Source organism: Exophiala aquamarina (genome assembly GCF_000709125.1).
Source record: "Exophiala aquamarina CBS 119918 chromosome Unknown aczIA-supercont1.1, whole genome shotgun sequence".
Taxonomy (NCBI): domain Eukaryota; kingdom Fungi; phylum Ascomycota; class Eurotiomycetes; order Chaetothyriales; family Herpotrichiellaceae; genus Exophiala; species Exophiala aquamarina.
The window spans coordinates 3,490,292-3,503,638 of NW_013550587.1; the positions used below are offsets into that span (position 1 = coordinate 3,490,292).

At 51.5% G+C, this 13,347-nt stretch overlaps 5 protein-coding genes across 5 annotated transcripts; 2 read left to right on the top strand and 3 right to left on the bottom strand.

Annotated features, from left to right (window-relative positions):
* Positions 1 to 869: 869 nt before the first annotated feature.
* On the bottom strand, positions 870 to 1,823 carry A1O9_01248 (mannose-P-dolichol utilization defect 1; the record flags this gene model as incomplete). Its single annotated transcript, XM_013410407.1, has 1 exon — positions 870 to 1,823. The coding sequence occupies one exon, from the start codon at positions 1,821 to 1,823 to the stop codon at positions 870 to 872; it is 954 nt and encodes a 317-aa protein (XP_013265861.1).
* A 687-nt stretch (positions 1,824 to 2,510) lies between these two features.
* Positions 2,511 to 5,143, bottom strand: A1O9_01249 (uncharacterized protein; the record flags this gene model as incomplete). The annotated part of the gene is made up of 3 exons (XM_013410408.1): positions 2,511 to 3,617; positions 3,671 to 4,552; positions 4,919 to 5,143. 3 exons carry the CDS (start codon positions 5,141 to 5,143, stop codon positions 2,511 to 2,513), a joined length of 2,214 nt encoding a protein of 737 aa, XP_013265862.1.
* A 264-nt stretch (positions 5,144 to 5,407) lies between these two features.
* On the bottom strand, positions 5,408 to 6,729 carry A1O9_01250 (uncharacterized protein; the record flags this gene model as incomplete). Its single annotated transcript, XM_013410409.1, has 2 exons — positions 5,408 to 6,616; positions 6,697 to 6,729. 2 exons carry the CDS (start codon positions 6,727 to 6,729, stop codon positions 5,408 to 5,410), a joined length of 1,242 nt encoding a protein of 413 aa, XP_013265863.1.
* Positions 6,730 to 7,619: 890 nt separating this feature from the next.
* A1O9_01251 (ATP-binding cassette, subfamily G (WHITE), member 2) lies at positions 7,620 to 10,940 on the top strand (the record flags this gene model as incomplete). The annotated part of the gene is made up of 2 exons (XM_013410410.1): positions 7,620 to 10,652; positions 10,704 to 10,940. 2 exons carry the CDS (start codon positions 7,620 to 7,622, stop codon positions 10,938 to 10,940), a joined length of 3,270 nt encoding a protein of 1,089 aa, XP_013265864.1.
* A 697-nt stretch (positions 10,941 to 11,637) lies between these two features.
* Positions 11,638 to 12,759, top strand: A1O9_01252 (mesaconyl-C4 CoA hydratase; the record flags this gene model as incomplete). Its single annotated transcript, XM_013410411.1, has 1 exon — positions 11,638 to 12,759. One exon carries the CDS (start codon positions 11,638 to 11,640, stop codon positions 12,757 to 12,759), a length of 1,122 nt encoding a protein of 373 aa, XP_013265865.1.
* Between the last annotated feature and the right edge of the window lie 588 nt (positions 12,760 to 13,347).

The following is a 13,347-nucleotide window of genomic DNA, read 5'->3' on the forward strand; positions in this document are numbered from 1 at the left end:
CGCTACTTCGTAATTCAGGAGCCGTTGCACTATCCGGAATCTGAGGGGTCAGTTAAGCACTTGCCCTCGCTGCCGGATGTGCGGTTGCGGGCCGACCAAATTTCATCAAGCCAATCACTAGCTAGGGAGGTAGAGGGACCTAGCTATGCGGATCGCCTATATGGATCTTTGATTGGTTCTAGGATGCTGTAGCCTCTGGACTCAGTGGCTAGCAGGAGGCACCGATGTCTTTCACGCATCCCAGGCTCCGCGCAGTATCTTTCCCATTATGTTGGACTCCGTGGCATAATTATGTACCCATGGTAGCGTTGGGGAGCAGCCGGGCTAGGATATCATGATTAACCATCACGCTGTGGCCAAAGGAATACTGTGAAAAAAGAAACGTTACAAGGTAAATCCCAGGCAGTGGATCACGAACATGTCACTGCCGATGAGCTACTCTGCAGGTCTGATATTGCGGCCCCTGGTGAGATCAGCTGGCGAAAAGCATATCTGACTGTTAGAACGCCGAAACCATGCCTGAAATTCGCAACCATTTGATCCAACAGCTTGGAAACCCAAGGCAGCAGGGTCTGAGGTTAGACTCTAGAGTTCTGAAACCATATATCTCGTATGGACCAGTAGGATCTCCACTGGTCCTTGATTCCTAAAGCATTCCTTCAGAGAGGCCCTTCTGCGAAGATCGCTCCTTGCAGATTCTCTCTTCTCTTCTTCAGAAGGCGTAGAAGGCGTTCATTTGCTGGGAAAAGTCAAACCGGTGTCCAAGACAACCCAGCGTTTGCCAAGACAATCGATCGAATTTGATATACTGTGAAGGACAAGACAATGATATGTAAGCAAAAGACTAAAAATTAAAACACAGACATGGCTCAAGCCCTTCTCCTGCCACTGCTGCTGTTCGGCCTTGCGGTAGTTGTCGCTGGGGTGCCGGGAGCTTTCTTGATGGTCTCCTCTGTAGCCAACGCAGCTGAACCTTTCTGCGCAACGCCCTGAGGGCCCTTTTTCTTCCCACCCGCCCCACCAACCTCCTTTCCATGTCCGGCCGTAGTAGGACTGTTCCAATAGTAGAGCATCTGGACCGCCAGTACAGCATTCAAGAAGAGCCCCGCGACGAACCCATACAGAATAAGCTTGTCATCCACCTCCTGCAGCGTCGTGTAGATCCTTGTCAGACTTCCAAACAAGTAATTAAACACCGCAAAAGCCGACAATTGGCCCGTCCCGCCCTGGCTATACACAGTCAAGATCTGCGGCAGCTTGCTGGCGATACTCAGGGCGCCCGCACCGGCCTGCAGAGTGGTCATTTGCGACTCGCTGACCAGCGTTTCCGAAACCATAAGCGCATACACCGCGCTGCCGACGGCCACGAGGAACGTACCGGCCTGCGCACTCCTCCCTGAATACGCGAGGATCAGTACGCTGATCACTACGTCCTGCACGGCGATCAGGCTCGTCTCGCCGTACGTGCTGAACGGGAATTTATTGCGAATGTTGTACGCCAGCGAAATCACGAAGCTCGCGGTTTCCAGCAGGTAGCTGCTGAAGGATAGGCCCTCGGAGGAGTGGGAGCGGACGAGCTTGAGAATTTGGGGCACTTTCACCACCGAGGAGGCCGTGATGATCCCGATGCCGAGGGCTTTGGAGATCGCGAGGGAGACGCATTCTGGGTGTGGCGCGAAGTCTAGGTCTAGGAGTAAAGCACTGTGGCACGGCTCGCCGAGCAGGTTGAGAGCGAGCGAGTTTAGGGGCCCCGGTAGGTTGGTGGTGATGGGGAGGAGGTAGGGCTTGAGCGGGTCGAGGACGTGCTCTTGGAGTTGGTCCATTGCTGCTGTCTGCTTGCTGAGCGTCAGGAAGGGAGGGAGACTGCCCTCTGAGTTATCTGATCCCTTTGGGTATGATGTGTAGAGACAAGCAAGCGGAATGAGAGTGTTTGGGAGGCACAAATCGAAGAAACAGCCTACTGTTCGCGGAGTACCGAGTCAAATGCGGGCCGCCCTTGGTCGGCCCCGCAGTTCATCCGCAAGGCCAGCCTGGCAACTTGCGAGGTTGCTTCGTCTTGGCACTAGAAATCACGTGACTACTCGTTCTGGCGGTTTAGGAGGCTCAGCCTTGGGAGAAACATCTTTGTTGGTCAATATCGCCTGGCAGCCATGGATCTTCAAAGAGAACTGGGACTCGAGTCTCATTCCTCAAGACCCTTAGAAATGCCTACGTACCTTTGATCCATCGTTATATGAGTTAGTATACGGTAACCTGAGTACATATTGCGAAAATCGACCAATATGCCGGCCAATCGATCCTCACGCTGAGTTATGGGGTCGTCAAATTCGACTTGGCTGATCGGGGTGAATGATGCATTAGAACGCATATCAACGTCTTTGAGCTGGTCATTCAACGTGTGAGATGCATGTAATTTACAGGGGTATTTCTAAGATAACTTTTGTACAGGAATAGACAAAGTTCAAACTTTGGTGGGCGTCCTTTTTTCGACATTAACTTTCCAGCCCAATTCAAGCTGGCTTAAGGTGATATGTTGCCAATTGATCAGCCGTCAATGGCGAAGGGGTTCCAGCAAATTTGTCTTGTCCGTCCGCCGTCTTGGGGAATGCAATGACATCTCTGACACTTTGGGTCCCAGTCATCAAGGCGATCAGGCGATCGAAGCCAAGAGCAAAGCCCGCATGGGGTGGACAGCCACTGCCTAGGGCGTTGAGCAAGTGTCTGAAATCCTCAATTCGCTCTGGCTTCATCTTCAGTACATCTCGCAAGACAAGTTCTTGCATATCAGCAGTATGGATACGGCGAGAACCACCACCAACCTCCACACCATTTATGACTAGATCGTAGTGGTCTCCAATGATGCTCAGGGGGTCCGTTATGAGCCTTGGCAGATCCTGTCTAGGTTTCGGGGCGGTAAATGGATGGTGAGTGGAACAGAATTCTGCCTTACCTCCTTGACCTGGGTCGCTTCCCTCCAGGGGTGAGAAGAGGGGAAAGTCCACAACCCAAAGAAGTGCGAAGCCATCCGGTGCTTTGACGAGGCCCTGCTTAACAGCAGCTGCATGAATATCACGACGGATATTGCCAAGTGGAGTTGACCCCCCTCTGAGTCTGCCCTGAGGCCTCGTCTGAACAATGATAATATCACCTGGTTTAGGCTTTAGTACATCTTCAATCTGCGCAGCTCCTTCATGCTCAAAGCTTGCGAGACCTCGCAACGGTTTGCTAGGATCGTAAACTGCGACCCCTGGCATACCGGCCGGGTTGCTTATGAAAGCGGAGGAGGTCGGGCTGTCTAGAAATGATCGAACGAAGGCACCGGCTTCATCTGGACTGGTGCCTTCCATTTCTACCTTCATTGCATCAACATAGGGATCCTCAAGCGAGGATAATCTCCTAATGACGGAAGAAGAGAACCAACCATTGGCTCGGTAGATTATTGAGTTGAACCGAACATCAGGCTTATCAGAACCGTAGGAAGCCATTGCTGTTTTATACTTGATTGGATGCGGCATTATTTGTAAAGGCAGCGAAAAGACTTTGAAGATAGCCTTCAGCAATTTGGTAACCCTATCCATCACTCCTACCGAAGTGGTAAATGACATCTCGAGATCAAGCTGAAAGATAGTCAGAATACATCGAAGCGGAAGCAGAACTATAATCCGCCTACCTGCGTGAATTCAGGCTGCCTGTCAGCCCTCAGGTCCTCGTCACGAAAACATTTGGCAAATTGAAAATAGCGCGACACTCCCGACGCCATAAGGACCTGTTTGTACTGTTGAGGACTTTGCGGCAGCGCATATGCCAAACCTTTTTGCCGTGTAGGAATTATAAATTCTCTTGCCCCTTCTGGGGTGGATTTGAATAGAAGAGGAGTTTCAACTTCCTGGAACTGGAGTGCGGCAAGATGTGAGCGGCAGAACGAGGCAACACGTGCGCGGTATTGAAGACGTTGCCGGAGCTCTCGATCGGTTCTGAATTGTAGATACCGTTGTTCCGGGGGGAATGCAGTATCTGCCGTGGCAATGAGGTCCCGCGGAACTTCATTGAGTTGCCTGACAGAGGTGGCCTGGACCTCAAGATGAGAGATGAGCTCGACAGTTCCTACGAACGGGTCGAAAACAGGTATAGTGTTTGGAGGAGCTTTTCCTTTTAGCGCCTTTTGGACGGATGGCACTTCATGATCGCGCCTATTGTTCGTCGAGGAATCCGACTCGCTCTTGTCCGCGTTGGCTTTAGGAGGGGCATATCGCTTGATCGCCTTGCCAGTGATGATCACGGGAGTATGTGACTTGATATTTTTGATGTCATCCAGAAGTCCCATCTTTTGACCAGATGTAGATACTTTCGGTTCGTTCGATAGAGAACCGGTTGTGGCATCGTTGGTCTCAGAGCCTGGTGTGGTGGCTACAACCTGGATGGCAAGCTTGAGGTCAGGGTCAACAAGCTGCAAGAAGTTGACCTGCCGCCCCGGACGCTGGGATGTGAGATACCCGCACAATTGGACTTCTCTTGCATAGAACCCGTTTTGATCGTAGGAGGCTTTGACAAGCTCGAACCATTTAGTACAGTGTTGGGAAAGTGCTATGGTCGTTAACGGTGTTACTAGCTGCGGAGGCTTCACAATCGCTTACAGGCGTTCTCAAATGTTTTCAACGTTTTATGCTGCTCAACAGACAGAGCACGGGGTTTGCGAGGGGGAACTGGATCTCTGTATTCCAAAGAATCCTGACGTTGAGCCTTTGCTCTGGCTTCATCCTCGGTCTTCGCAGGGCTGGTAGTCGTGAATCTGTGTCCTGTTGAACGGGGATTGAGCAGAAGGCTGCCGTGTCGGGTATACGTGGGAATCGCAATATAGCTATCTCTTTTGGGAAAAATACGGGAGAGGCGTGCTGGGCCAAGCATACCGGGAACCTACAAGGTAAAATTTATTCTGCTGGTTTCGCAGTGCTTTGTAGATGCTGTTCCGGACAATGTGATATTCGATGTCTGCGGCGCGCGACTCGCGAATATCGGAGCCATGGACCGAAGTTTTTCCGGCTACGCCTTGCGCTCGCCGCACAAAGTGCAACTTCTTCTCTCCGACTCCTCTTCTCTTCTTCTCTTCTTCTCCATCCTTCCAAGTTTTGAATAAGTGAGTCATCACCTATGAAGGAAAACAGTCGATATGATGCTAATTGCCATTAGATGATGAAAGCCTAGTGTGTTTAGTTTGACTCGGCTCTGCCCCGAAGCCAACATTGCTCTCTCTTCGGAGCTCAAGTGGCCTGTTGGTGGATGGGGATCAGAGTCGATGAAATCTGCGTTCGGCACAACCCTTCTTGTTACAACTACGGACGCGATTAAGGCATCTCTGACTCGTCAAGATCTTGGAAGGATAGCGGGAATGTATTGTCTAAAATGGGATTTAGTGATCCTTACCACTTGATTTGCTAGCCACCGTTGGCACTGTTTCATAGCTCTCCTCCATGAAGATTTTCCATGCTTCCAACGCAGAATGGAATTCAGATGTCGATGCGGCGAAGGCAACCCTTACGTGGCCACGCAAATCCGAGCTGTCACCTACAGCTCTGTTCGCTGGGACTACTAGAATACCTTGTTGAGAATGTAGCGCTGAGCAGAATGCCTTCTCGTCAACTGGCTTTCCCATTTTGTGAAATTTGAGCAGGACCGTGGTTCCTGCCAATGGTTTGACCCAGGAGCATGCCCAGTTATGTTCGTCGATAAACGCTTGAAGGGCTTCAAGGTTTGTTTGGCAAATTTTGATATTTCTGGCCAGCAAGCCGTGAATGCAGCGCTCACTCACGGCCTCCGCAGCGATGGTTTCATCAAGTTTAGAGACAGGTCCCGAGGTGAGCCTTGTCTTGTGCTGGCAAGCACGAATGATGTCCGAGTGTCGAGATGCAATCCACGCAGCCTTGATGCCAGGCAGACTGTACGCTTTGCTCACAGAGCCTATGACAACTACTCTTCTGTAGCCCATGTTTATGGTCGATGGCGGAAAATCTTCGCTCGAGGGCAGTATGGAGTGAAACAGGGGTCGAAGGACTTCGTCAGCTAGTATGACGAGCTTTCGCTCCAGGGCAAAGTCAACGAGCTTTTCGAGGACCGGTCTGGGCACGATGGCACCAGTGGGATCACACGGACTGTGAATGACGATCAATTTCGTTGACTCCCGAGTCAGGCCGGTGAGCTCTTCGACATCGAGCTTCCACTTGTTTGAAGGCTTAGCCTTCCAGAGACTGACTTCCGCACCGAGAGCCATTGGGATTTGGTATAGTAGCTCATTCGCCGGGTGTTGACAAATGACATGGTCACCCTTTGTAAGTAATGAGGACAAGACTGTGTAGATTGCTGTTGACTCTCCGCTGGTTATCACAATGTCATCGCGAGTGACCCCGATAGATCTAGCAGAGTACAAAGCTGCTAGATTGCCTCGTAATTCAGCTCCGCCTGCCAGGGGATCGTTGTCCTCGAGCCTGAGTTCTGGCAACGCCAAGACCTGCTGAGATATCTCTCGATGTTCTGAAATGTCGAGTAGATCCCTTACAGAAAGAGGGGAAGGACTTGAAGTGGCAAGGTCGTATTTGGCGGCAGCGCGATGCTGTTCAATCCACTAAGGTCGACGTGTCAATTCATCGCCTGAAGCTACAAAGTACGACGAGTACAGAGACAGGGGCTGGGAGCACTCCTCACCTCAGCCGATTCAACCGGAGGGTCGCTTGCCATGTTCGTGTCCCAATATCTATATGGGTCTGCCTCTATCTTTACCATGGACGGCTACGGGGTAGAGATGCCTTGTTATAGCACGGAGCTATGTTTTCCTTTGGATTTTTTGAACAAATTATGAACGCTGCTATTTTGCGGTGTTGTCCCGAGCTGCGGCCATGTGGAAGCGAAGTTTTCCCCGCTGCCCCGTGTAACTTGGCATTCTAGGATGACTGCGAGTGACCGCCCAGGGCGCTGACGGTGGTGGTTGGCAGTGTGGCTGGTGTCGGTGGCTGCCAACTGCCCTGGGGCTCTTCAATACTCGTAAGCTCGTAATCTCGTACGCTAAACCTGAAGCCGCAGGAGCTTAAAGCTGGGTCCTTGGGGGCTTTGATTGGTGTCGGGCTGAAGCCTAACTTACCTGGGTATCTTGGCGAGCTTACGAGTAATTAGCTTTGTCCTGTTCAGTTTCGGGGTAGAGATAGCTTAACCGCGCTGGTGGTTGGGCGGTACGGTACTGTAGTTAGGCGGCCGGGCTCCCCTCCAAGTATTTTGTTTTGCCGTGCCTGCGCCTGCAACCCGTACCACCACCATCGCCTGCGTATCTCGTTTCTACCCGCCATTTGCTGCTGCTACTCTATCTCAGTAACTAATTAGTCGGTTTCGACAATCACTTCCATCCATATCCGCAGATGGTGTGACACTTGGACAGATCTGTTCTCATCCTCACTAGTCTTTCTTCCCATTATCCTCTTGTTCCTCTCACCTTACCTCTCCTTCTTACCCACTTCCACCGAGGCTTTCCTTCAGACCTTCTACTGCAGCTTGCTGGACAAGCTCCGTCTGAGCAGCAGGCTCCAGCCACATCAATCTGACCATTGCCACGTGCGAAACTGCCGCCCAATTCCTCAATGCACCTCCATGGCTCTACGACCATCCTTCTGCTCACTGCCGCTGCCGCATCGGTAGCTGGCTTTCTCAATGACACTTCGCCGGCCTTGATCCAATCACCATTTTACGAGCTCACCGACGGATGCCCACCATGCCCTCGATGCTTTGACTGTCACTACGACGAATTCCGATGCCAACAATTTGCGAATTGCAGCAGTGCAAACGGTAAATGCGTCTGTCCCCCAGGCTTCGGTGGAGACGACTGCTCTGAGCCACTTTGCGGCTCCCTGGCGGATGGCAAGAACAGATCACCCCGCAAGGGCGATTCATGCGATTGCAAAGATGGATGGGAAGGCATCAATTGTAACGTCTGCACCTCAGATGATGCCTGCGACGCCATGACGATTTTGGGAAAGGGGGGCGTGTGCTATCAGAAGGGCCTGGCCGTCCATGAGAACTATCAAATGTGCAATGTTACTAACAAAGCGATACTCGACCAGATTAAACCAAGAATTCCCCAAGTCACCTTCTCTTGCAACACTGGGGATGCCACCTGCAATTTTCAGTTCTGGGTGGACCAGAAGGAGTCCTTTTATTGTGCGTTGGATACCTGTTCATGGTCGGCTACCGACACCACCATGCGCAACACCACAAAATATACTTGCGAAAATATCAAGTGCTCCTGCATCGAGGATCGCTTTCTGTGTGGCGAGGATGGCTCTGTCAATATCGATGACTTCCTCGCAGAAGAGATCAAAGGTCCTGCTTCCTTCTTCACTCAGCATACTTACGGTGGAAGTTCAAAGGACGGGAGCAGATTTGAAGAGCCTGCGATGAACAACTTGATTTCCATGATCTTTGGCGATGAATATATCTCACTCGCATGTCGCTCAGGGGAGTGTCTTTACAAGGAGGACGTTCCCGGTTACGTTGCACCGATAAAGGAGATCAATACTCCGGTACTTGCAGGTGTGATATCCGGCGTTGCCTTACTCATTCTCGCCATCATCCTCATCTCGTGGTATCTCTCTCGAAGAGCGGCTTACAAAAAATGGGGTGCGATTCGACTTGGAGAGGGAACCGAGGATGATGCTGCCAAGTCGATGGTAAACCATACTCCCATGGCTTTGCAATTTGAGAATGTCTCGTATGACCTAAAGGGTAAAGAAATCCTTACGGGAATTTCAGGCGTGGCACAACCAGGCCAGATCATGGCTATCATGGGAGCTTCGGGGGCGGGAAAATCAACCTTTCTGGACATTCTCGCTCGCAAAAATAAGCGAGGCCATGTCACTGGCACGATGTATGTGAATGGCGAGAAGATCCTAGACAACGAGTACCGTAACGTCATTGGTTATGTTGACCAAGAGGACACTCTCCTGCCAACTCTTACTGTGCATGAGACCATTCTCACTAGCGCTTTGCTGAGGCTTCCTGCGGACATGGGAGTTCCTGTCAAAGAGCAAAGAGTCACTGAAGTCATGCAGCAACTTGGAATTTTCCATATCAAGGATCAGCTCATCGGTTCTGAAGAAGGGAACGGGAGAGGCATCTCTGGTGGTGAAAAGAGACGAGTCGGCATCGCCTGTGAACTCGTGACCAGTCCTAGCATTCTCTTCTTGGACGAGCCCACCAGTGGATTGGACGCTTTTAACGCTTTCAATGTTGTCGAGTGCCTGGTAACCCTGGCCAAGACATATAATCGAACCGTCATCTTCACCATTCACCAACCGCGGTCTAACATCGTTGCGCTATTTGATCAACTCGTGCTTCTTGCCAAAGGTAAAACGGTCTACTCTGGACCCTTTTCCACCTGCCAAGCATATTTCGACCACATAGGGTATTCATGTCCTCCCGGCTTCAACATTGCCGACTACTTAGTCGATCTAACTATGCATGCAAGCCTGCCACGGTCACCCATATTCGATGAAGTGCAACGAGACTTTTCAGAAAGAGACGGCCTTGGAACGGAGTCGAGCAGTACACGAGCAGTCAAATCGATTGCAAGTGCATCAAATGTCAGCGTGGAAAGTCGTAGGGAGCCTTCGATAAGGCCAAAGCAGAAGCGTCGGATTTCAATCAAGCAAAAGCAGGATCGCCAACTTTTCACCCGCAAGAGGACCGGAGATGATACACCACCGACGCCCAAGACCGACGATGAAGACAGTGTTCTCGGCCGAGCAACTGGGAGTATGCGCAGCTGGCTCCAAATGTCAAGGAGGGATGGTCCCAACCCGCCACAAATATTAGAAGATCCTGATGACCTGCCGCCGGATGTCAACACAGATCTCGATGCCCTTGTGGCTAGCTTCCGTCACTCTGACGTTGCACAGACCATACATGATGAGATCGCCCTTTCTGTCCAGGCTGCTTCCTCGGCGAATGGACATGGTCCCGAGGAAGGTTCAACGGAGGCAGTGACTGGTACTATCAAGGGATTCCGTCGGGTCAGTTGGCCACGACAATTTCTCATCTTGTCGCAGCGCACTTGGCGGAATCTATACCGGAATCCCATATTGATGCTGACGCACTACGCTGTCGCCATCCTACTAGCAGTATTGTCAGGCTATCTCTTTTACGCCGTATCTGATGACATTGGTGGCTTTCAGAATCGACTCGGTCTTTTCTTCTTTCTCTTGGCTCTCTTCGGGTTCAGCACTCTTACCAGCCTGAATGTCTTCTCGTCGGAGAGGGTCATCTTTGTGCGAGAGAGAGCCAACGGATACTACAGCCCAATCACGTACTTTGCGGCCAAGGTAGTTTTTGACGTGATCCCATTGCGCCTCATCCCTCCGATCATCATGGGAATTATCATTTATCCAATGTCAGGGCTTGTTCCGGCCTGGAGTAATTTCTTGACATTCATCCTAATCCTGGTTCTGTTCAATCTGGCTGCAGCGGCAATCTGCCTTACGATTGGCATTGTCTTCAAAGATGGAGCGGTGGCCAATCTGATAGGGAGCTTGGTGATGCTCTTCAGCCTTCTTTTTGCCGGCCTCTTGCTCAATCTCAACCACGATACTGTGACAGGGCCAACACACTGGTTACAATTCGTAAGTGCACACCCGCTACCTGCCTAAGTTTTGCACTAACAGTAGACACAGTTGTCGATCTTCCATTACGGCTACGAAGGGTTGATTGTTAACGAGGTCGCCAAGCTACGATTGAAAGACCGGCGATACGGTCTCGACATCGAAGTACCAGGGGCCAGCATTCTGAGTGCCTTTGGGTTTGATAATCTAGCACTTTGGCGAGATGTGATCGGACTGGCGATCTTTGGAGGATCATTCATTATCATCGCATACGGAGCCATGCATTTGCTCCTCGTTGAAAAGAGGTGATGACAAGTCATGGCTGGATTTAGCACGGCTGGGCCTGTAGGCGTGCATGCACGATTCCAGTCAGGTCACACTCGGGATTGGGATCTGCATTGGTTTGGATACTGGGTACATATGGAAAAGGATCCAAGGATTGGTGTGTTTAGATGTCCATGCACCTAATAATATGATCACTGTAAGAGTTTAAGTAGTCAAACCCGGTCGTGGCCCCAGCATATCTAGATGTTTACGAAAGCTCTGTCCACCGGATCTAATGGGCAATGCTTTTTTGTGGCACTGGGACAGAGTTTGCGAGGGAGGGTGCATCTCGGAAGAAGAGGAGTCTCGAACTGATGGGTATGAGCAAACCATTTCCGATCTCGGAGATTGTCTCAGTGCGGGGAAGTTATCCGAGGTGGCAGGAGCGGTATTTACGCGGTGAGGAGTGAGGACGAGGTCAGGTTAGGTTAGGTACTTTTGGGAAGGTACGGAGTAGATTGAACCACCTTATTCACTTAAGAAGGGGCTCAAGCCTGGCTTCTTCCAGTTCCTTGGTGTCGATGCTGTCACCAGATTTGACAGGTGCTGTCCCCTCGACGTTCTGACGATACCACAGTGCCAACACGCCAATGCTCGTTGCTGTTCAACCATCAAACCGGTCAATCTAGTCTTCATTCCTCCAAGATTCAATGAAGCACTGCCTCCCAAGTGATTCGGCATCATGAAAACTTTGATCCGCACATACCCGGTCCATATGAGGCCGTCGTCTTCTGCGAGTTCACGGCTCCTCGTGCAGCATCGGAAGCTTTCCTCATCGAGACACAGGAGCTCGGCAGGGGATTCTCGAGCTGTTGCGGACGCATTCCTCAACAAGTTTTCCAACGGTCAGACATTTATTCGCAGGCAGTTACTCGACGCTAATCAGCTACGGCTATTTTCGCTAACCTTGGATCGTGCCCATCTATGGCCCAGCTCGACTCGCTCCTCCAAGACTTTGGAGGAAGTTGAGCCGCCTTCCGGCACGCCCATACCGCCGGGGTACCATCTTATCTATTTTACTCCAGCACAGTTGCCTGGTATTCTGGGCCGGGACGGGACAGATGCCTCCTTCAACCCAGAGTCCCCCTTTACGAGACGGATGTGGGCAGGGGGTTCATGCCACTGGCCTGGAGCCGTTCCAAATTCGACCCCAACGCTCTTGAGAGTCGGCGATATTGCCACCGAGGTGACCAAGGTCCTGAGCTGTGAGCCCAAGGTGATCAAAAAGACTGGCGAGAGCATGCTGGTCGTGGGGGTCGAGAAGGAATTCAGAAACGGCAAAGACGAGCTTTGCGTGCTCGACCGGCGCAATTGGGTGTTCAGACCGGAGCTTGACCCAGACAAGCCCGCTTCATTAGTGCCAAAGCCTCCTGAGTTGTCGAGCGCCGACCTTGACGAGGCGGCCAAGGGAAAGATCGTTCGAGAGTACACCCGTAGCGAGGCGACGCTATTCCGATTCTCCGCCCTGACGTTCAACGCACATCGGATCCACTACGATAAGCCTTGGGCAACGGAGGTGGAGGGCCATCGGAACGTGGTGGTCCATGGGCCAATGAATCTAATTGCCATCCTAGATCTATGGCGTGATGAAAGCGTCAGTCAGGACCAAGGGGTGGAGTCGATGGCGCGAGATAATGTGCTGTTCCCTCATAGTATCGAGTACCGAGCGACCAACCCCGTGTATGCAGGGGAGGCATATCGAGTGGTAATGGACGAGGCAGCCGTTGGGAAGAGGAAGGCGGAAGTGCAAATTGTCAGCAATGACGGGACAGTGTGCATGAAAGGGACAGTGAATGGTTGGTGAAAGGTAGCAATGGGGAGTGAGGTGTGTCAAGCTACAGCAGAATGGGAGCGGAACATGCTCAGCTAGACCGTAGGAGTGCCCTTGTGGAGATATGCTGAAGATACTGTACCGATGGAAGACTCCGTGCAGACACACACAATTACGAGTTACTATAGATTTGGTCCATGTTGGGGGCTGATGTCGTTGAAAGGAGCAGACTGCTTCTACTTAGGCGAACAAGGACAGGCGAAATGAAGTATCACAGTGATACTAGCACTTTGACTTGCATCCTCGGTAGAAGGCCCACAGTACCTCGTACGGGACTAAATCAGGTGTGGTTTTCGCTTGAGCTATTGCCATTCTCAGTCTGTTCCCCGGTCAATAAACGGACTAGGCAAGTTGAAGGAAGCCAAAGCAGAGTTGCGTCAAAATGTCAAATGTCAGGATGAGGATCAAGACGAGGATGATGAGAATGGATGGGGAAGGGAACTGTTTTCCGCCGCCCGGAGGCTGTCCCCGGCTAATCTTCGTGCCTAATTTAACCGAGCGAGCACCTGGGAGGGCACCCTTGCCTCGTGTTCGTCCCTCTTACTCATACAGCCATACCTG